The following is a 22874-nucleotide window of genomic DNA, read 5'->3' as shown; positions in this document are numbered from 1 at the left end:
AGGAAATGCTTGAACCAATATACTCCTCTGACAAAAAGTCCTTTCCTAGAGAATTGTCAGTACCTACACCAAGCTACAGTCTTAAAGATTTTGGTGCAAGGTAGCCAAGACAGATAATAAAAGTGATATAAGATAAACGAATTGTGCCAGATATACCTTCTCTGTTCTCCCACCTGCCCTGCCATAACCCCACTCGAAATTGGAGACACACAACTACCATCCCCTGGCAATTGCAATGTGATTTTTAATGTGATTTTTTATTTGCAGTTAAAAGACTCGATTTACAAAAAAAAAACCATAAAAAAGCAAAATTGACAGTTTAAAAATTGCACCCATCATTTATAAAATAGAACAATCCAGCCATATATAGAAAGCACATGCCAATGCTGGACTTAGAAAGGAATTTTGCAGCTGCAAGGGTAATTTTTGGATACTTGTACTCCAGCAGCAATTTGACTAATAATGCAAATGGTAGATTTTTCCTATGTGGAATTGCTGGGTGGCACCTTTAAAGATAATTTATGTTGCTGCTGCTTTATCCTTTCAAAAGAGATTTAAAACAGTGTCTTCAGTAACAGAAACAGATAAAAATAGTTTAGTTTAACTAAGGCTGTTTCTGCAAGGGTGGAATACAGCGACCCAGGGACCCTAAAAACAGCGTCGCTGGGGAGGGGTTTGCACGGCCGCCGCCGCTGCATCACAGCAGCAGCAGCCTCGCAACCCCCAAGCAGCGCGAATCCGCTGTTTCTGAACCTCACTCCCTGGGCGAGGTTTTTCAGAAACAGCGGCTTCCGACCACTGCCATGTGAATGGCAGCAGCTGGAAGGCGCCATTCCCCCCCTTTCCCGAACGCCTTACCTTCCCTCCGACCTTCCGGTGCATTGCCCAGGCCAGGGGACATGCCCCCCCGCCCTGTGACTCCAAAGCTGTCGTCAGGGGGGGCGTGTCCCCTGGCCTGGGCGATGCGCTGGAAGGTCGGAGGGAAGGGAAGGTGTTTGGGCGATGGCACAGCCTCTGCGCAGGCTGCGCCGTCTTCCCCGCCCCTACCAGAACCGTTCATGCGAACGGTCCCGGGGGGGTGCATCGGCATCATGTACACCAACGCACTCCCCGATTGTGGCCATGCAGAAACAGCCTAAGAAAGACAGAAGGAATAAGAAGCACTCCTACCACAGCACCATCTTGGAGCTTATCTCCCCTGGCAATTGCTGTTTCGTCAGGTTTAGGCAAGCATTTAGAATAGGTTACCTGAGTATTCATTGTTATGGCTCTTTTGCTTTTTTTTTTTTAGAGGGCAATGAAGTATGTGGATGGCAGAGCTATCCTTGGATGGGACATTGTCGCTTCCAATGGGATCATCCATGTCATTGCAGCACCTCTGAAGGCTCCTCCTCTGCCCCCTGTAAGTCTTTCTTTTCTTTGCACATAAATTATTCTATTTTAGTCACTTCTTCATTAACTAAAAATTGCAAATAACTAATTCTCCTTCCTGTTCCAATGTGGAAGTGATCCCACTGTTTTATCCTTTTCCTTCCTCTCTTTGCTGTCAAATCACAAGGCAAGAGACACTGGCCGTTTCTCCACGCCGACCCGACCCTTCTGGGACCGTTCACATGGACGGTCCCAGAATCAGCCGAGACGACGGCGCAGAGCTGCGCCGTCGTCAGAGCGACTCACCAGTCCTGCGGCCCTCCGGCACTTCGCCGAGGCCAGGGGACACGCCCCCCTGCCCTGCGCGACTGCTCCTCGGTCGCAGGGCAAAGGGGGCGTGTCCCCAGGCCTCGGCGACACGCCGGAGGGCCACAGGACTGGTGAGTTGCCCGGTGGTGGGGGAAGGCGCCTGGAAGCCGGCGTTTCCTGTAAACCTCACTTACCGAGTGAGGTTTGGAAACGCCGGCTTCGTGCCGGTCGGGCGGCGCGGCTGCGCAGCAGCTTTGCCCCCTGTGCGAATGGCTCCCTGGGGATGGCGTTTTTGCCGTCCCCAGGGCGCCATAAACCGCCCGTGCAGAAAGGGCCACTGAGAGGTGGTTTGCCATTGCCTGCATGTCAGTATTCCTTGGAGGTCTCCCATGCAAAATACTTGCCAAGGTCTACCCTGCTTAGCTTCTGAGACCTGGCAAGAGCATGCTAACTGGGTCTATCCAGGTCAGGGCTATTACATCTAGAGTCAATTATAATATCATGTTAGGGGTGCCATTTCAGTTTTCAGCACAGGAGTACAATGGACCGCTACTTCCAGACCTCTTTCATAGCTACATTAAATTCCTGCTAGTAGGTGTAGCCTCTTGTCTGGGGGAAAGTAACAAGCAAATTGGGCTGGGCTACATTTATCTGAATGTGGTATTTCTCTGTCCTGTAATCAAAAGTTGTCTTTGATACCACACTCTCACACATTAATTTAAATAAACCTTCCAGGTCCTTTGTTTTTTTATCTGCAGAGGATAGGATAGTTGCACGAGACCCTGAGATTCATAATGGTAAAGGGTTCGCCCAGCATACAGTGAATGAACAGTACAGTTCATAAAGTACAGAACATAAAAGCCAAAAATCTTGTATGGATACTGAAGCTGCCTTACATCAATTCAAATCACTAGTACATCTAGCCCAGTATTTACTCTGACCAGCTATGATACTCTAGAGGTTTTGTGCAGAAGACATTCTCACCCACTACTAAAGATCTTTTTACCTGAAGCTGCCAGGGATTGAACTTTGCTTCATGCTAAGCAAATACTCTCCTGTGAAATTACAGCCTGCCCTCAGTTGCACCCCTCCCCACTCCTGGACTACAGACTGTTTACTTGAGGCTTATTAGAAGCTTGATTCCAGATGGTTTGGAACTTGATGGTGGTTAACTGTGTTAATCATGTCATGGTTATGTTTATGGCAAATTTTTGTTTCCACAGTTACTGTGAGCCACTTGAGAAGTATTTCTGTACCAAACAAGAGGTATATAAATGTGTTAGTAGTAATAATATATAGCTGTAACACCATGAAACAACTGTGTGGATGATTCTCAAGGTGATCTACTATAAGCACTCAAATAGAAATGTAGAAGTCCTGTTCAATGTATAGAGTTATATAAGGCATATAAGTCAATCCACATTGTCCTCAAACAGTGGTGTACGTATCTCATAATAATCCAGATCTAAGGGACAAACTATACTGACAATGGAGATCAATAACTGAACTGCAGATGTGTAAGTCAGTTGCAACTTGATGGCACTTCATCATCATTATTATTATTATTATTATTATTATTATTATTATTATTATTATTATTATTATTATTAATGCATTGACTAGTAGGCCCAGGAAGTCTTGTACAATGAGTGTTAAAATACCACATGATTCTTGTTTTTGCTACCATAGACTAGATACCTTTCAAGAATTTGTCACAAAAAGTTTATCGACTTCCTAGCATACTCATTTGCTTTCACTGCCTCTACTCAGGCATTCTTACATCTTGGAACAGGAATATTCTTTGTAGTTCTGCTCCTCATTGGAATCATTGGCCTTATCGGATATGCATACTTCAGATTTAAGCGAGGCGATATTCACTTCCAGCGTTTCAAGGTATGAAACCGATGATGTGAAAATGAGTGTGAAAGCAGGAAGTACAGTGCCCATTTGCAAGGGTCCCTATATATGTTCCTAAGTTGCTGCTACTGAAGGTGTTCAGAAATGGGTAGGTATGTGTTGCCGGGGGCGGGGGTGTTATTGCTATAAATACTCAACCATTGCTCATACAAAGTCTAAGGATCTCCCCCTTTCACGTGAAATATCCAAAGAACCTGAAATGTGTCCTGTAGCCTCCTTGCTACAATTTGTTTTTGAGATGCAGGGATTTGTACAAACAAACTGCTTAGCCCAATTTGATTTAAACTTGGGTGGGACTTTAGTAGATGAGGACCAGGTCCTCTGAAAATTTTACCCAACATGACTTTCTGAAACAATAATACTCTCACAGTATTTAATAAATTTGTTAGCCATGCCTTGCCCGCCATTATGGTATAGAATTAAAATTGCAATTTTGAAGCCCTAATTGGAATTTACTAAATATTACAGCTTGTATTCTTTTGTGTCTCATGCATTCCTTCATCTGCATACCTTGCAACGCATCAATGAAGTATAATTAAATGTTGGTTTTTAAAACAGCAAAACAATGATATTGACGTAACTACGCTGGACAGAGCCAGAACTTCAAACATCACAAACATTAACTATGAAGGTTCAACAGTTTCACCTCCAGTTCTTCCTTATGATCAATTTTCAGTAAGTTTTTTTTACCCGTTTTCATTTTGGAGATTACTTTTATAATTTGTCAATGGAAAAGTTTTACAATAAAACTAAAAAAAAAACTTATGTAAGCAGTTCAGGCAATAACGAGCGATAAACACAATTTACTATTGTTTCTTTTTAACTACTCTGTTCAGGATACAGATGATAGGAGATTTATGAATTAATCCATCATTTCCTGGACAAAGTTCTGTCCCCAAGACACCCAGGAAATGGCAGATGAATTCACAAATCTGTCATCTTCATCCCAAAGAGGGTAGGATTAGTCAAGGCCATGATAGTCAAGGCCATGATAATTCTGATCTGTTTAGTGCATTTGTTAAGTCTTTAGGGCATTCCAGCAATTCAGATTGTGCTTCACATTTCGTATCTGAGTAACATGAACAGACTGCATTAACTGTATCTTGCTTCCTTCCACCCCCAGGATTCTGATGTACAGGAGCTGGTGACCGATGACCCCCCTGCAAAGTTGTGATGACTTCATCAGAATGAATGTGTTTGAATGTGAACTACAAAGCACTAAAGAGGAACTTTCGCTCCAAAATGAGGAGCCTTTCAAAACTATGGAGAAAGGCTTTGTTTCCCTAAAAACATATTTTGCTGCTTTTATTATACCGTGACTGCTTTCCCCAAGTTCAAACTGTTCTTCAGGATTGCTATTCGTTCTTACCTTTTGGATAAGGGGTTCTGAATATAGAGTTCTATGGTGGAGAAGTAATTACAATCATATTTTAATTATCTTTTTACCTAAAATAAAAACCTACAGTGTGACCCAGATTTATTTAGTTTTGCCGATATCCTCCCACCTGCACATACTAGAAACATTACTAAACCCTGGTTTTTTTTTCTTTGTATATGATGGAGTTTTGAAAGCCAAAAGCCACACATTAAATTCCTATGGAATGCCAAGCTGTATATATTATGAGCCCAATTTCACTTTCTCTGTTTATCAAGTGCTTCTCCTGCTGTAATGAACATCATGTATTATGACTCTGATACCACTTAAGTCAAAAGAGTAGTCGATACATTTTATTATGGTGTAAATTCCATGACATGAAAATTTTCATATAAAAAAGTATGTGCTTTTTTTTGCTTAACAATACAAAAAAGTATGTGTGGTTTTTATTTGCTTAACAAAACCTTCCCATACATTCAGATTTTTAACCTTCAGTTTGTCAAGTTGCTTGTTTGCTTCATTTTTGGTGTTCAAAAATATACAGACGAGAGAAATAACAGAAATTTCCATAACACAATATCAGAGAAATAACAGAAATTAAGAGCTTTAAAACTTAATTAATATTCAAAGATTACATCATAGCAGCAACACTAATAAATTAATGTTTGTTTTTGCTGCTGTTTGTGCAAGGATATTTCCCCATACAAAAAAGAATTCTCATGCAAATCCATTTTTACTGTACAATGTACTAAAAATTAAAAGCGATCAGCACCAGATGATACACTTAGACAAAGTTATATTTTTTTAATTTTGCGACAGGAGAACCTTTCTCCAAGGCAGTTCAAAAATCACTGGTGAGCTAAGCAGACACACACACCCACACACTTAACACCACTGAACAATATATCTAACCCCACATTTCTAGCAAACCCTGTATTTTAGAAGGTATTAAATCAACTGGCGAAAAAGTACTAATAGGATAAAAATGGAGGAGAATAATGTATGTCATCTGGGTCTCCCCTGGGAAGACAGACAAGTTATCAATGAACTAAAATAAAAATAAATCAAGAATGTTATACGAAGGACTTCGAATGTATTTCAAACATCCAGTCCTGAGTCTGCCCCCCCACCCCAAGATTTACAATGCTGGGTTTTTTAAAAGGTTAACAAAATACCAGAAATATCTATTTTGATAGACCTCAGCCAATTACTCCTTAATGTTCATTGCATTAAAACACCCTATGGATGTCATGCACTGCATATTTCTAAGTACCTTGTTCAATGCATCCAGCAGCACTGACAGACAAGCTCAAGCAGCTTGCATACACAATCACCATTAGGCCACATGGCCAGCAAGTCAGTATCCTTAGAAGTATGGCTGAACTGAAGAGAGGGGAACAAGGATTTAGTGTCCAAGGCACCCTTTGGGGAGACCACCACAAAAGTGCTCAGTTGCCAAAATGATTCCTAGTTGACTACTAAGGTCACTGTTAACTGTAAGAAGAAGTTGCTCTCAATGTAAATGAGCTTCATTAGCCCCTAGCTATGGGTGTATAAAGGCCAATTGGATTGGTTACATTGCTGTGATGTCACAGCATCAAATCAAAAATGCAAGCACCATGAGCTCATTAACGGAACAATGAAATAAACACACAAAATGGTGTTAGAGACAATGGCTATGAACAGCACAAAAGGGAGGTTTCATACTAGGAGATAAGTGCTCCCCTCCCTCTTAAAATACTGCTTGTTAAGATAAGAAAAGTCAGATCAGAACTACTTAGAAGTCTGTTTCAAGGAATTAAAATCTTGAACACAAAGTCATGCCAGCAGCTTGTTCTTGAATTATGTAACAAAGAGTTAATTCAACATAATAAGAAAAGCAACCTCAATTTTTTCATAGACATAAAGTACTTACAACCTTTGAGAAACACGTTTACCTGACCACCATTTTGGGAATCAAATTTCTGCCTAAAAAGAGAATGAGAATTCTTGCTGTATTTTTGGTGGGTTTTAGAAAACAATGCATATGAAATTGTTACAAAACAATTGGAAGAATGAGGAAAAATATTGCTAGTTCACTGGAAATATACAGTTTGGGATGCAAAAGACCTCTGCCTGATACCCTGGAAATCTGCTGCCAATCTAAGTAGACAGTAATTGCCTTGATGGACCAAGGATCTGATTAAGTATAAAGCAGTTCAGAATAGTGTACATGCTTTTGCCCGTCTTTCATTTGATCCTTGCAATAACCTCATGAGGTCAACTGGGCTAAGAGAGAAAGTGACTGGCCCAATGTCACTCCATTCTATCACCCAGTGGGAATCTGAACTTTGATCTCCTCACACCTAATCATACACTAATTCCACCACACTGTTTCTTGTGTAATTGTTGGACATAATGTCATAAAAGCACTATAGCGCACAAATATATGTGTATATGTGCCAACAAGTCATAGTTGACTTCATAGGTTTTTCAAGACAAGAGAAGTTCAGAAGTTCAGTGTGGACTGAGAGAGTTCTGAGAGAACTGTAACTGGCCCAAGGTCACCTAGCAGGCTTCATGTGGAGGAATCAGGAATCAAACTTAGAGACAGAAGCTTTTAACCACTGCCTCACACTGGCTGTCACACACAAGTATAAAGGTAAAGGTAAAGTTTCCCCTTCAGTCGTGTCCGACCCTGGGGTACCACTGCAAGCAGTGATTTCATAGGCAAGCTTTTTTGTGGGGTAGTTTGCCATTGCTTTCCCTGACTATTCTTTACCCCCTAGCTATGTGCTAGGTACTCATTTACCAACCAAGGAATGGATGGATGGCTGAGTTGACCATGAGCCAGCTGCCAGGATATCTGACCCACAGGAGGATATCTGACCATGTGAGTGGCAGTGCAAGCACTTAACCACTACGCCACGCAGCTCCTCACACAAGTATAGCTAGTTCTTAATGGTTTCAAGATGTGCCCCAACCCACAGCAGTGCCTGTACTGTAAGACAAAAAATCTGAAGCAATATTAAACACAGACTTATGTGCAAATCCAGCAAAGACTCAGAGAAGCAACAAAGGGATTCATTTCCTCTCAGTGCATTCAAAAGTCCTATCCCAATGCCTCAGAAAGAATAAGTCCCAAACAAACAGAAGCCATGTGTTCCATAAAGCATATACAATAAAGAGTCGTTGCAGCTATTATAGGACAGACTGATTTTTTTAACATACTTGTTTTCTAATAAATATAACTTACTGCGCCACTAAGGAGGCTGGTTGAAAATATCTAACCTAACAAAATGACAGAAGAAACTTGTGTCCTATTTGAGCTGCACCATGTCTTGCAAAAATGGTATTCTGAATGTACCAGTGCATAGCTGGTCTGACCATGCTGGAAGTTCATGCTGCAAAGGAGTCCTCCTTGGATAAAATGTGTAATTGGGATCATAGTTCAAGAGACAACTCAAAGATGCCATGTAAATATCAGCAAAGCGAGACAAACGTCTTAAGAAGTAGGTCGGGTTCTGGTCAGTCCTAAACAAGCTTCCAAACTGAGAGTTGAAGAAGTTCCTGGTCAATTCTCTGAAGAGAATTCAGGGAGAGAGAGAGAAAAAAAAAAACAAGAAAAGGCTTCCTTTTAGAATTGTCAGTACATTAAACAGTTTTGAAAGCTTGTTGATTTTTCCTCCAATTAATCTTATAATATCCACTTCACTTGTTTCAAACCAGTTTGTTTATATACTGAAGAGCTGATCAGCAGCCAAAGCCAACTGAGAGGGCATCCCAAAATAACCTGGAGGATTGCAAATGCACTAGTTTCATCTTGAGAACTAGTAGACAGACAAGTCATCCCCCTTTAGGATGCAGCAAGAATAATATAAATTACAGACAAATAACACATGCCAGGTTTTCCATTGTGACAAACCATTGTGGACTAGCTACACACAACTGGGAACTGTGTGCAGCTCAGCCCCTACAATAAAAAGAATGAAAGAGATCACAGTGTCGAGTCATCTGGATATGTGGAACACATGCCCTTTTCACAGTCTTCAGTTTGTGAGCATTTGGCCCCCGGTAAGCCCCTTGTGGCCTCTATTAATTTGGCCATTTCTTCCTTTCAGCACACTCCAGCCTTTGGGAATTGGAATTTTAGGCCTGATTTAAACGTGATTCTGGCAAGGCTAAAGTATTTATGGATGTAATAATGCATAGTCCAAACATCTAATTTAAACTAGACTGCTTCCCTTGCAAAGCAGATACATGAAGGCTTAGCAGCCTGATGTAACATCTACCATTCTGGTCACAGATTTCTGGGATGACACTGGGTCTGTGCAAAGACACATGCGAAAGTTTTTTACCTTGCCAGCTTCACACTTAAATCCAGGACTAAGTCAGAATGGTAGGTACAAAGAATTAGACTTTAGCAGGTGTACTTCCTGAGCAAATTAAGTCCCCTGCATTCATCCATCAGTGCCATTTCCCCTGCCCCAGTCCCATGCTGTGGCCACACCACTGGGGTTTTCACCAGGAGCAGCTTTAAAAAAAATACACTGGCTTGGTGATGTAATGAGATTGCTATGTCAATTGCTGGTCAAAAAATATTTGAAAAAGAAAAAGACTAGGTGGGGAAACCTGCATCGGGGAGTCCCACTGCTACTGTTCTACATTGGCAGCTGCAGCAATCATAGAGCTACCACAGGATCGAACCAATGTTACTATTAGAGGCAATGGGAAAGCAGGGCAAATCAGAATGCCAGTCCACACTTACAAAGCTCCGACAATCACGGTGTGCTTTATGAGAAAAAAAAAGAAATGCCTAATTTTGATCACTACCTCATTTCCTTCCTTTCCTTTTTCCAGTCTTCCAAGATCAGTTGAGAGTCAGGATCCCTGTGAACCTGAAATGATAATGAGGTCATGTCTTGAACAAAAAAAATACTCCTAACAGATTAATCCTTTTTTTTTAAAGTATCTCTTAAAGTGACTGTGGCCAAATTTGGTCATCACAGCACAACTTGATTCATGATGAGCACAAACACGCTGCGCTTGCCCACACACCTGTTTAGTCCCACACAAAAGCCTGCTAACTGAAAGCCCCCCCAAACCACAAAGTTTTCAAATTCCAATCTGCCATGATGTTGAAAGGTAAATAGGCGAACGGGAATTTGTTCCCTGTCAACAAACTAGGATTCTAAACTAGGTTGGAACAGTAGTTTAGAATCCCGATTTGCAGGGTCAAAACAGACTCAGATTTCCCCAAAGCACGTGGTATTGGATGCTACAGCAAATTAGTCTGATCAAAGACTTCTCAAAACAGGAAGCATTCAAGAAAGCCTCACACACAAGGAGGAGCAGTACATGAGCAGAGAACCCAGACTGCCCTGATGTCCAAATAGGTCCCATGTTGGTACACTCTGCATACTTATCACTAGATATATAAATGTGAGGCACTATCAGAAATCTCACTTATCAGCACAGGGGATCATCATATGTTTAAAATATTTTCTTTTAATTCCACTCCTACAATCTTATAAGTTAATTTCAAACTTTTTAAAAAATTTCCGCACAAGGCTATTTTATGAAGAGGTTCAAATTGAAAGCTTGTCCCATGGTTTTAATTAAGAGTTTTTAGTGTATGGTTGTTAGTTCTGATGCCTTGTATATTGTCTGTTTTTAATCACATGGAATCCATACACAAAGCTAGCCAGTTCAAGCCAGTTCAAATGCTACCCGTTCCACGCGCAGGGCGAGCTAGGCAAGCGGAGATACAGGGTCTCAATGCGTGGATGAGAAGGTGGTGTAAGGCAGAGGGTTTCAGATTTGTCAGGAACTGGGGAACCTTTTGGGACAAAGGATGGGGGGAGGCCTGTGTACTAAAGCCGGGGACGGGCTTCATCTTAACCAAAGAGGAACCAGGCTGCTGGCGCTCAACATTAAAAAGGTGGCAGAACAGCTTTTAAACTGATCCTTGGGGGAAAGCCGACAGGAGCTGAGGTGACTTCGGTTCGGAATACAGTATCTATGGGGATGCAGACAGAGAGGGAGGTTTTTCTAAATCAACCTACACATATGCAAAGCGAGGAACATAGCTTAATGTGCATGTGACAAGGGATAGATGTCTACAAAAGCACTTCAGAGGGTAAAGCACATAAAATCCCAGGTTAAGGACAGAGACAGATTATACAGGTGTCTCTGTATGCTTTAATGAAGAAGTAAGAAAGCATTCGACCTAAAAGTGGGGGAGCTTAGAGTACAGAGTTTTTGAAGGAGGACTTTTGATATAGTGGAGCATTACAGAGACATGGTGGAATGAGGAGAACCAGTGGGATGCTGTTATACCAGGCTACAGGCTCTATAGGAAAGGATAGGACAAGGGCACATTGGGGGTGGAGTTGCCACTTTACATCAAAGAGAGAGCATAGTATCACACATAAAAGAATAGACAATGGCAAGGGGAGCTGGGTTCCCCTACAGAATCACTGTGGATATCAATACCCCAGGTGTGAAGGACAGTTTAATATTAGGAACTATATTATCGTCCCCCCAGTTACCCTCAAAAGTGCACAAAGAGGATTCTGAGATGGAAAAAGAAATTAGAGAGGCCAACAAAAACAAAAATGTAGTGGTAATGGGTGACTTTTAACTTTATCCCCATATAAACTGCAAAAATGCATGTTCAGGCCATAGTAAGGAGAGAGCATCTCCTGGATATGCTAAATGACTGTGGCTTAGAGCAGATGGTTGTGGGAGACCAACCAGGGGAGAGGTGATCCTAGATCTAATTCTATGTGGGACCCAGGACCTTGGTGCAGGAAGTCCAGCTAGTTGGTTGAGCCCGATTGAGGGAACAGGCGACCCACAATATGCTGTCAGATTCCAGTATCTCAAGCATCGCGAGAACAAGTGGCAACTACTAATGTAGTTGCATTCACCTTCAGAAAGGGAAATTTCTCCAAAAGATGAGGGGGATAGTCTTGCGCAGGAAGCTGAAAGGGAAAATCAAAGAGAGTCAAAACTGTCCAGGATGCTTGGAGGTTATTTAAAAAAACACAGTAATAAAAAAGCTCAAGCTGGAATAGTATTAAGTTCCACAGGTTAGAAAAAGGCAGTCAAAAAAAGAAAGCCACCATGGTTAACAAGAGAGGTTAGCGAGGAAAATTATCAGAAAAAAAAAAAGAAAATGTCTTTTAGAAAATGGAAGTCCAGTTTGGCTGATGAAGAATATGAGAGGGAACACAAATGGTGGCAAAGAGATGAAGCAAGTTAGCTGTAAAGGAAAGGCAAAAAAAGGATTATGAGAGCGCGTGGCCATGCAGAACATCAAGACCAGGAACAAATAGTTCTTCCAAAGTACATCAAAAGCAGTGAAGCCAGCAAAGGGAAGCGGTAGGCCCGTTTAGCTGACAAAGGAACAAAGGGTGTGCTAAAAGATGGCAGGGAGGATTGCAGAGAAGCTGAATGAGATTCTTTTGCATCTGTCTTCACCCAAGAGGAGGTGAGGAACATTCCTGCACCTGAACCAAGATCTTAGGGAGGCCGAATCCGAGGAACTAAGAAGATAGTGGTAAAGACAAAGGGAAGAAGTTCTGGCAGCCATTGATAAACTAAATGTTACCAAATCCCTGGCCCAGATTGCATTCACCCAAGAGTTCTTAAAGAGCTCAAGCATGAAATTGCTGATCTTCTCACTTTAATATGCAACTTATCCCTGAAATCCAGGCTCCATCCCTGAAGCACTGGAAGATGGCCAATGTCACACCCTCAATCTTTAAAGAAAGAGAAAAGGATCTAGGGGGGACTCTGAGGGAAATTACAAGGCCAGTCAGTTTTGACTATGCGGGTTCCTGGTAAATTAGTAGAATCTATCATTAAAGATAAAATTATAAAACATGTAGAAAAGCAAGACCTGCTGAGAAAGAGTCAGCATATATGGCTTTTTTGCAAGAGGCAAATCCCTGTATCTTACAAACTTACTAGAGTTCTTTGAGGGGTGTAAACAGGCATGTGGACAGGGGTGAACCGGTGGACACATTGTCTACTTGGATTTCCAAAAGGCTTTTGACAAGGCAGTTCCTCACCAGAGACTGTTGAGAAAAACTCAGCAATGTGGAAGGAATAAGAGGGGAAGTCCTCTCCCTATGGATTAAAAAACTGGTTGGAGAAACAGGAAACAAAAGAGTGGGTCGCTAAATGGGAAGCTTCTCACAATGGAGATGTCGGGAATTGGGTGTCCCCAAGCTGATCCAGCTTTGGGACCAGCAAGTGCTCTTTAACCTATTCATAAATGACCACCTGGAAGTAGGGAGATTGGGTAAGCGTGGTGGCCAAAAGCTTTACAGATGATACCAAATTATGTAGGGTGGGTAGAGAACCACAAAGGATTGCCAGAAGAGCTCCAAGCGGACCTTTGATAGAATTAGGTGAGTGGGCCCCAGAAATGGCAAATGGAGTTCAAAAGTAGTAGCAAAATGTAAAGAAGAGTGATGCCACATAGGGGCAAAAAATCCAAACTTCACATACACTGGCTACAGGGGTCAGTGCTATCAGTCACAGACCAGGAAAGGAGATTTAGAAGCGTCTTAGTTGATAGTTCCATGGGAATGTCAACTCCAATGCATGGCAGCTGTAAAAAAGGCAAAACCTCTATGCTGGGGATCATTAGAAAAGGAATTAGAGAATAAAACTGCAAAAGATTGTCATGCCCTTATATATAAAGCAGAAAGGTGCGACCGCACTTGGAGTACTGTGTCCAGTTCTGAGTCGCCCGCATCTCAAAAAAAAGGATATTGAGGAGATAGAAAAAAAAGTGCAGAGAGAAGAGGCAACGAGAGGGATGATTGAGGGACTGGAGCACCTTTCCCTATGAGGAGAGGCTGCAGCTGTTTGGGACTCTTTTAGTTTGGAGAGGAGGCGGCTGAGGGGGGATATGATTGAAGTCTACTATAAAATTATGCATGGGGTAGAAAATTTTGACAGAGAGAATTTGTTCTCTCTTTCTCACAATACTAGAACCAGGGGGCATTCATTGAAAATGCTGGGGGGAAGAATTAGGACTAATAAAAGGAAACACTTCTTCACGCAACGTGTGATTGGTGTTTGGAATATGCTGCCACAGGAGGTGGTGATGGCCACTAACCTGGATAGCTTTAAAAGGGGCTTGGACAGATTTATGGAGGAGAAGTCAATCTATGGCTACCAATCTTGATCCTCTTTGATCTGAGATTGCAAATGCCTTAACAGACCAGGTGATTGGGAGCAACAGCCGCAGAAGGCCATTGCGTTCACATCCTACATGTGAGCTCCCAAAGGCACCTGGTGGGCCACTGCGAGTAGCAGAGAGCTGGACTAGATGGACTTTGGTCTGATCCAGCTGGCTTGTTCTTATGTTCTTATGTTCTTAAGCCCTGGTGGAATTTATCAATCCTTGTCATCTCTCCAAAAATGGAAAGAATGAACACTCACCTGCATATGTTCCAGTAATCCAGTGAGGGTTTGCAGCCAGGTCATGGTATGAATATACTGCTGCTTGTTCATGATCTTGATCTCTGATCGTAACTCTGGAATGATGGCACCTGTCCGCCAGCCATGCTTTAAGGTCAAATCCTATTTTGTCAACAAGGATTGCAACATACAAGTGTCTGAGGCAGTTTAAAATTTTCATTCCCATTCTTTCTTGCTAAAAGCCGTTTGACAATTAACTTTACCTGCCAAAAGGAAGTTGTTCTCCAGCACCATCATGCAAATAATGAAAGAAATACACACACACACACACAAATTCCAAAGTCAAAGGACCACACTCAAGAGACAGAGGGTAAATAGAATACCTACTAAAGATCAGGATTACACTAGAAAGCTGTTTTGAGACTAGAAAGGCATGAAAAATTAGTGAGGAATTGCAGAGATCAGAAATGGTAAAGTATTCACAAAACTTGAATCTACCAAAGGTCTTTCTGGAAACCCAACAGGAAGAGGGGGTTCCACACAAACACAATCTCTCTAGGAGTTTGACATCCATGAAGTATGTTGAATAGCAAATTCAGATGGCAACTACTACAGCTCTAATAATGAGCACTGCAAAGTTGACATGAGAAGGAAAAAAGAGCCATTATCATTTATTCATTGATGTTCACGTTAACAGGTGCTAACAGAAGAATTTATCCAATGAGCAGACAGACAGATTCAACTGCAGTTCCCTGCTTCTACAAGCAGAGTCAAATGGAGTGCAAAGTCAGTCGCACCATCTAAATTTGGGGGCAGTGGCTTTTGGACAATATATTCTCTGCCCTGAAAATAAGTGCTTTGGAATGTTAAAAAAAATCATTGTGCTCTAGAATGAATACCTTCACCCACACAGGTGTTCTTCTAGTGTGAAGGTGAAAGACAGTACTTCCACATGCCAAGGGGCAAATTCAAATTCAACCACCATATCTGCTATAACAAACTTATCCTACTGCAATATGAAAAAGCAGAGATGTTTGTGTTTCAATGAAAGATCAAGCCAAATAACCTGAGCGGGTTTAGATACCAAGACATTTTGTTTTCCACATTTCTGTACCGTTTACAGTCACTTTATGATTAGTGTAGGAAAACAGTGGAAATTGGATGTCAAAAGAAGATACCTATACTTATAAAAACAAAACTAATTAAAATGTGCTTCTTTAAAACAATTCAGAATGAAAATCTAAATAAAACTGATTTGAAATGCACTTAATCATCTCATTTTCTCTGTAAGCCAAAATGTTTGGATTAGCCTCAATATGCAGAACAATTTTGTTAAATCTACAGTAATAAGAATTCCAACAACAACAACAAAACAGGGGTAAACTTGAGTTTGCTGGTAAAGTTCTTACGGCTTCTATTTAAGGAAGCAATAATATCAACATTGGACAGATTTTCAGAATTCAGGCACTTCATAGTTCCAGTGAGATAAGCACTTGCCCCTAAGTAGAAACACACATTGTGCTTCTCCAAATTCAATTTTTGTTATGGAGTACGTTGTATGGTATCTTAGTCCAAACAGAGCTAATCCACTGTATCCCCAAAAACCAGGAGTCACCATCCTGATAACTAGCGGGGCTGCTATATAGGTTCACTTGACCCACAGCCATCCTTTCAAATATTAGAACATGCACATGCAGGTGAAGTGTGTGTGTTGGTGAAGACACAACTAATTTTTACCTTTATTTACTGCATTTGTATCCTGCTTTTCTCCTGGAAGGGAACCTAAAGTAATTTACATTGTTCTCCTATCCTCCGTTTTTATTTTCACAGCAACCCTGTGAGGTAGTTTATGCTGGCAGTGGCTGGGCCAAGGTCATCCAGTGAGATTCCATGGAAGAGTGGGGACTCAGACTTGGGTTTCCAGCACTATAGCCATTATACCACCCTGGATGAGTCATTGTATGCTTCTTTAACGAATCCCAGTGCCAGCCTCATTCTTTGGCATCTCCTTCCAGGATTCTATATGCATTTTGAACAAGGATCTCACACCAATTTCACTTGTGAAGTCTACATAATAGTGCTACTGTTCATTATGGAAAATGAAAGTGAAAAAAAAACAAGTAAAAAAACCTCAAACTGTCCATTTTAAAGAAATTAGATGCACCCGAATAACCGGGGGCAGCCATTGCTGCTGGGGTGAGCAACGCAGCAAAATAAGGGGCTTGCATGGCCTGGTGGCATGCTGCAGAACCGGGTGCAATGATTGGCTCCCAGCCGAAAAGGTGGGAGGAGCCAGGGTATATTAAGACGCCTCTCCCAGTCCGCGCCCTTCCCGGCGGCGAGACCCAGCAAGGCGTGATGGTGTTGGTTGGCGTCTCGTGTAAGGCCTGGAAGGAGACTGGTTGCGGCCTCTTAGCTTGCCTCTCTTTTCTCCTTCTACCTTGCTCTTCTGCACTTCTTCCCGTTCCAACTTTCACATTTCTTATTTCCACTCCTTTCTGAGTGGCGACTGGTCTACTTACAGCTTCGCTATGGGGCCTGAAGCGGGCCAAGAACAGGGAGCCCTTCGAGCGGCACCTTTCGGACAGAAGCCCGAGCCCTCCTTAACAGGGTGCGGGCTCAGACCGGCCCAGGGACATCGGAGGGCCCGGTGAATTGCCGTGCTGTCGGAGCAGCTGCTTGCTGGGCGGCAGCGGTCTTGGGCTTGTCACCCATGTCGGCTGGGGCAGGCTCGCTGGCCCACCGGAGCAGTCCTCCCCGGAGGGGGAGGTCCTCCCATCGGTCCCGGGGGGCGCCGACCCGGCCTCCTCCCAGCCCGAGCTTGCCAGCGATCCAGGCCCCGATCCTGTCCTGGTCCGCAACTTGGCGGATACGCTCCTGCACCTTTCCCGGGCCCTCGGCGGAGCGGCCGGTGAATCCGGCACCCCGTCAGGTACAGGGGAGTCAGAGCCACCCGCGTCGGCGGCTGCCAGCGCGGCCCGGGCGGGCAGCGCAAGCGGAGTGGCGGAGGAGATCCAGCTTTCGCCATCGGTCAGCGCGTCCACATCAGTGGACGCATCCGTCGGCCCCTCTGAGCGAGAGGGCAGGAGAAGGAAGCGATCGTCGAGGCGTGCCCGTTCCTCCAGGCGATCTCCCAGCTCTTCATCGTCGGGTGAGTCTACCGAGGACGATGACGCGCAGGCTAGCGGGGAGTTTTGGTACCATGGGGAAAAGGTGCCCGCTCTCCCACTTTGGATTGCAAAGCGCAGGCGCTTGGGGGGCGGGGAGGCGCCATCCCCCGGCCCGGCCCAGGACGATCGCGGCAACCCTCCCGGGTCCCATCTCCCCAGGAAGCTCAGGGAGCGGGCGCTGGATGGGTACTACGTTGATATCTTTAAGTTCCTACGGCGGGAAGGGGAACATGGCTTGTCAGGTGGGAAGGCTGACGAAGCGGAGGACCGGTGGCAGCCGGCGGAATTTCAACAACTGGCTGCAGGGTTTCACAGAATTTTTTGGCCCTCATCGGGGCCGCTTACTGCGGGCTTGGCACTTGGCGGCCCATATGAAGCGCCTGCGTGAGGCGGCCTCGAGGCGCTGGCGGCGAACCCGCGGCCATAGCTTACGATGAGGCCATTAAAGAACGCTTCCCACAAGAGCCGGTTCCGCTGCGATCTCATTCACGACCAAACCTGGATGGTTGTGGTCCAGCCGGCCATGAAGGGGGCCGCGGAGCCATCCGTCCCAGATAAACCCAGCAGAGCTTACCCGGGGCGGGCGGGGGCGAAAGGGCTTTGTTGGGAATTCAACAGAGGCGCTTGCCAGCGGCCGAAGTGCAAATATGAGCACGTTTGCTCCAACTGTTCTGGCAGTCACAGCAGAGTGGGCTGCCCTAAGCCTGCCGGGCGCTCTCCCTTTCGGCAGGCCCGGTCCCCCGGCGCCGGGCCCTCCCAAAAAGAAGCCGGTGGCCAGGGCAGCGCTCCTGCCCCCGCAAAACACTGAAACCCTCGCTCAGCTGCAGTCTTTAGATCCCACTCCCATCCAGTTGGGGGTGCTGTTGGAATGGCTGCGGCATTATCCTGACAGGCGTGCTGCACGCATGCTGGGGGAAGGCCTCTCCGTGGGTTTTAGGATTCCTTATCGAGGCCCCCGGAGGGCCTACCAGGCAAGCAACTTGAAGTCAGTTCGTGATCTCCCTGGCGTGGTGGCTGACAAGCTTAACAAAGAGATCAGGGCCGGTCGCATTGCTGGCCCTTACAGCCACCCGCCTCTCCCCAGCCTCAGGGTCTCCCCCATTGGAGTCGTGCCTAAGAAGACCCCGGGGGAGTTTCGTTTAATTCAACACCTTTCCCACCCCCGGGGCGATTCAGTCAATCACTTCATAGACCCCGAGGTCTGCTCGGTGCGGTATGCCACCTTGGACGAGGCCATAGTTTCCATCAGGCAGGCGGGCCCGGGTGCTTACCTTGCAAAATGTGACATCCGGTCCGCCTTCCGGCTCTTGCCCATTTCCCCCCTCGATTTCGAGCTGCTGGGCATCCATTTCCAAGGCAATTGGTACGTGGACAAGGCCATGCCCATGGGCTGTTCTTTCGCCTGTGCTGCTTCTGAAACTTTCAGCACTTTCCTCGAATGGGCTTTCAGGCAGAGGGTGCCTTCCGGGCTAGTGACCCATTATTTAGATGACTTCCTGTTCATTGGCAGGCAGGGCACCAGGGAATGCAAATTCGCCCTGCAGGCTTTCCAGGCCCTGGCCGCCGAGCTGGGGGTCCCCTTGGCTCCCAACAAGACGGAGGGGCCTTCCACTGCCCTCAGCTATCTGGGCATTCACCTGGACACGGTTCTGGGTACTTCATCTCTCCCTGCAGACAAGCTCATGGCCCTTACCACCCTGCTCCAATCTGTGCTCCTCCTGCGAAAATGCAGGGTACGCCGGGTGCAGTCCTTACTGGGCCACCTCAATTTCGCCTGCAGGGTGGTGGCGCCAGGCAGGGCTTTCTGCTCGCGGCTGGCGAGGTCTTTGTCTGGCTGCAAGTCCCCTGACCATCACATCAGGGTATCTCGGGGCCTGAAAGAAGATCTGCAGGTCTGGTTGTCCTTCATCCGAGGCTTCAACGGCATTTCCCTATGGCAGACGCCTCCGGAACCCGGCCTGGAGCTGCAGGTGCACTCTGACGCATCCGGGGCCTTTGGCTTTGGTGTGTATTTCCAGGGTCAGTGGGCCCAGGGCCTCTGGCCTCCAGCCTGGCACTCACAGGGCATCACCAGGGATCTCACCTTTCTGGAGCTGTTTCCTATCTTGGTGGCGGTACATATCTGGCACGACCTCTGGCTTAATAGGAGGGTACTTTTCTGGTGCGACAACCAGGCTGTGGTGCGCGTGGTGAATAGGCAGTCGAGCAAGTCGGCACGGGTCATGCGTTTGGTTCGCAATTTGGTGCTCACATGCCTCACTTATAACATTTCTTTCAAAGCTGCTTTTGTTCCAGGTTTGCAAAATGAGATTGCTGACGCCTTGTCTCGCCAGCAGGTGGATCGTTTCCGACGCCTGGCCCCCGGGGCGGAGCTGTTCCCGGCGACAGTGCCGGCGTCCCTCTGGAACCTTGGCAGCGAGACGTCATCACAGGTGTTTTGAACTCGTTGGCACCGGCCACGCGCAGGCAGTACAACAGAGCCGTGCGCGCTTCCGGAGCTACGCAGCGTCCAAGGAAGCCCTGTCTGTGGCGGGGTGGACACAGGCCTCCTGCTTGAGTATCTGGTACATCTCCATGGGCGGGGGATGCACCCACGCTCCATGGGGGTGCAACTGGCGGGTATCGCCTTCTATTGCAGGGTTTTGGGCTTCCCTGAGGTGAACAAGTCGTTTGTAGTTCGCCGGCTGGTGGCAGGCTGGCGGTGGGTGGGCCCCAGGCAGAGGGACCTAAGACGCCCTGTTACCAGGGAGGTGTTAAGGGCAGTCACCAGGGAGCTGCGGCAGGTGTGCGCGTCACGTTATGAGTGCTTGCTTTTCACAGCCGCTTTCCACCTGGCCCACCACGGGGCTTTCAGGCCTGGGGAACTGGTCGCCCCGTCCAGGGACCGGCCGTCCTCCACCGCACTCCAAAGGGAGCACCTCGTCCTGTCCGGGGACATGGTCTACGCGTGGCTTGCCCATTCCAAGACTGACCAGGAGGGCCACGGCGCCTGGGTCACCATGCCAGTCTTGCCGGGCGATGCCACCTGCCCCCTCGCCTCCCTCATTGCTTGGCTCCGGCATAGGCCACGGTTGGGCGGTATGCTCCTGGTGCACGAGGACGGGTCCCCCCTCACCAGGTTCCAGATGCTTGCAGTGTTCCGGGCATGTTTGGCCTGGGCTGGGTTGCCAGCTGCAGAGTTCGGCCTGCATTCCTTTCGGATAGGGGCCGCCACGACCGCAGCTCAGGAGGGCAGGGCCCAGGAGGACATCCGCACGCTGGGCAGGTGGCGGTCAGGGGCTTTTCAGGCGTACATTCGCCCACATCTGACTTGTTGATTCCTTTTGCAGTGCCTCCAGGGACGCCGCAGACTGTCTATCGGCAGGTGTGGGTCGTGGGGCACAGCCTCGTCAACAGAGTCGGGGACTACGCCTGCAATTCCGACTGGGGCCGGCATCTCGGCTCCGGGCGACGGCGATTGCCTGGATGGGGCAGGGGCGCATGCTTTGGCATGAGCTGGAGCCCAAGCTCATAGAGTACATTTTTCAACTGGCCACGCCGGATCTCCTGGTTATCCACCTGGGGGAGGAGGATCTCCCGGCCAGGTCGGGCCTTGACCTCCGTCGTGCGGTGGCCACCACTCTCAGGAGCTTTGCCAGGCATTGGCCTGGCATGACTTTGGTATGGTCCGAGATGCTGCAGCGGGTCCACTGGAGTGGAGCTGTGGATCCCACTGCCGTGGACAGGGCCTGCAGAAAAGTTAACAAGGCGGCTGCCAAGGTGGTGCTCTCCCTCGGGGGAGCGGTGGCGGACCACGGAGCAATCACCCGGGACAATAAGGGCCTCTTTGAGCAGGATGGCGTCCGCCTGTCCCAGTGGGGCATGGACTTGTGGCTCCAGTCGGTGCGATATACCCTCCTCCGCTGGGTTCGATTTGGACAGGCTCAGGCTTGAGGAGCTTGGGCGGGGAGCTGCGAGGGAGGGCAGCTCGTGGCGGGTTTGCAACGGTGTCGCACATCTGGGGAGAGAACGAGCCTTCCGGCTGGGGCTCCCAGGCTTGTGCCCTGCGGAAGGGCCGGGGGGTGGGGCGGCCAGGCTGGCTGGCAGGCCGGCAGGCCGGGCCGCTGCCCGACACCCCAGGGAGTGGGGTTGGGTCGGGCCGATAGGCGGCCGAGGGCTTAGCCGGTGCCCGACACCCCAGCAAGCACGGGAGGAGGACGGGCCGTTAGGCGGCCTTGGGGCTTAGCCGGTGCCCGTCTCCTCAGCATGGGCGGGAAGGGTGGAAGCAAGCAGGAGTGTTATCTCTGGGGCTTCCCTTCCCGCCAGTTTCCCAATGGAGATTGGGATGTGATGTGCGACCCGTTTGCCGCCCAGCTCTCATGTATATAGTTCATGTTGTTATGTTATTGATTATTAATAAACGGGCTGCGGCCCATTCCTTTCCAGCCTGTCGTTGTTGTGTGTTTATTGAGCGAAGTAAGTCTCACCATCTGCAGCAATGACATCCCAACAGCAGCAGTTCAGAGTGCTGAAAAGGCAGGTAATGTAGCTGCTGCAGAGATCAGTTGCCTGTGAATAGGGGTGAAGTATCAAGGTGCACAAATTTGCTAGAGGACTGATTTATAGCTTTGCTCAAAAGACTCAAGAAAAAAAGAGTTCTCTAAAGAGCTAACTCAGGGGTCCCCAAACTACGGCCCGGGGGCCAAATGTGGCCCCCTGAAGGCATTTATCCGGCCCGCCAGGCATGGCGGCGATGGCTCCATTCATGTGCAGTGGGGGCTTGAGGGAGAGGAGGAACCGGCCCCAACGGCTGTTGATTGCAATTACATGATGGCACCCCCAAATCTCCATGAATTTTCTGACCCAGAGTTGGAAACCTTACACGTGGCAACTCCTGCTCCACCCTTCCCTCTTGGCTACTCCATGTGTTGCTCTCAGGCTTTCTGTTCCGCCTCACTCCCATTGGCATCAGCCAGGCTGGTGAATCGCTCGCTGGCTGCTAGGGAGGAAGAACCCAGGAAGATACCTGATTCTGGGTTAGATGGAATGCTTCATTGGGAAAGTTCTGCTTTTTTTTTACAGGGGAAGGTATTCCACAGCCTCCCCAACAATATTTGGAGCCCACCCTGTACTTGACATACTTTGGCCACTGTTCTAAAAATAGACCATGACAGAAAGGCTGAAAGGTGAAATCAAACATTTTACAGTCATTTGTGCATAGGAATTTGTTCATAGTTTTTTTTAGTCCGGCCCTCCAACAGTCTGAGGGACAGTGTACTGGCCCCCTGTTTTAAAAGTTTGGGGACCCCTGAGCTAACTGGTAACAATTTACA

General features: G+C 46.7%; 2 protein-coding genes across 5 annotated transcripts in view; one reads left to right on the top strand and one right to left on the bottom strand.

Moving 5' to 3' along the window:
• The window catches only part of STAB2 (stabilin 2), a 90861-nt gene extending 85465 nt beyond the window's left edge, over positions 1–5396 (top strand). The window contains exons 47-50 of one of the 2 annotated variants that reach the window (XM_048500421.1): positions 1292–1402; positions 3451–3573; positions 4156–4272; positions 4721–5396. In XM_048500421.1, coding sequence (XP_048356378.1) covers positions 1292–1402; positions 3451–3573; positions 4156–4272; positions 4721–4771 — 402 coding nt within the window. In that variant the 3' untranslated portion in view covers positions 4772–5396. The remainder of the gene's footprint in view (positions 1–1291; positions 1403–3450; positions 3574–4155; positions 4273–4720) is intronic. The other variant, XM_048500422.1, reaches the window with a different exon arrangement.
• The window catches only part of NT5DC3 (5'-nucleotidase domain containing 3), a 46731-nt gene continuing 29149 nt past the window's right edge, over positions 5293–22874 (bottom strand). For 2 of the 3 annotated variants that reach the window (XM_048500424.1, XM_048500427.1), the window contains exons 12-14: positions 14414–14554; positions 9785–9849; positions 7779–8533 (exon numbers count right to left, since the gene is read on the bottom strand). In XM_048500424.1, coding sequence (XP_048356381.1) covers positions 8272–8533; positions 9785–9849; positions 14414–14554 — 468 coding nt within the window. In that variant the 3' untranslated portion in view covers positions 7779–8271. Of the gene's footprint in view, positions 6941–7778; positions 8534–9784; positions 9850–14413; positions 14555–22874 lie in introns of those variants that run through there. The other variant, XM_048500426.1, reaches the window with a different exon arrangement.

This window comes from Sphaerodactylus townsendi, linkage group LG06 (assembly GCF_021028975.2).
Source record: "Sphaerodactylus townsendi isolate TG3544 linkage group LG06, MPM_Stown_v2.3, whole genome shotgun sequence".
NCBI classification, from domain to species: Eukaryota; Metazoa; Chordata; class Lepidosauria; order Squamata; family Sphaerodactylidae; genus Sphaerodactylus; species Sphaerodactylus townsendi.
Note: the sequence above shows the minus strand (reverse complement) of the source record. Positions and strands in the feature narration are given on the sequence as shown.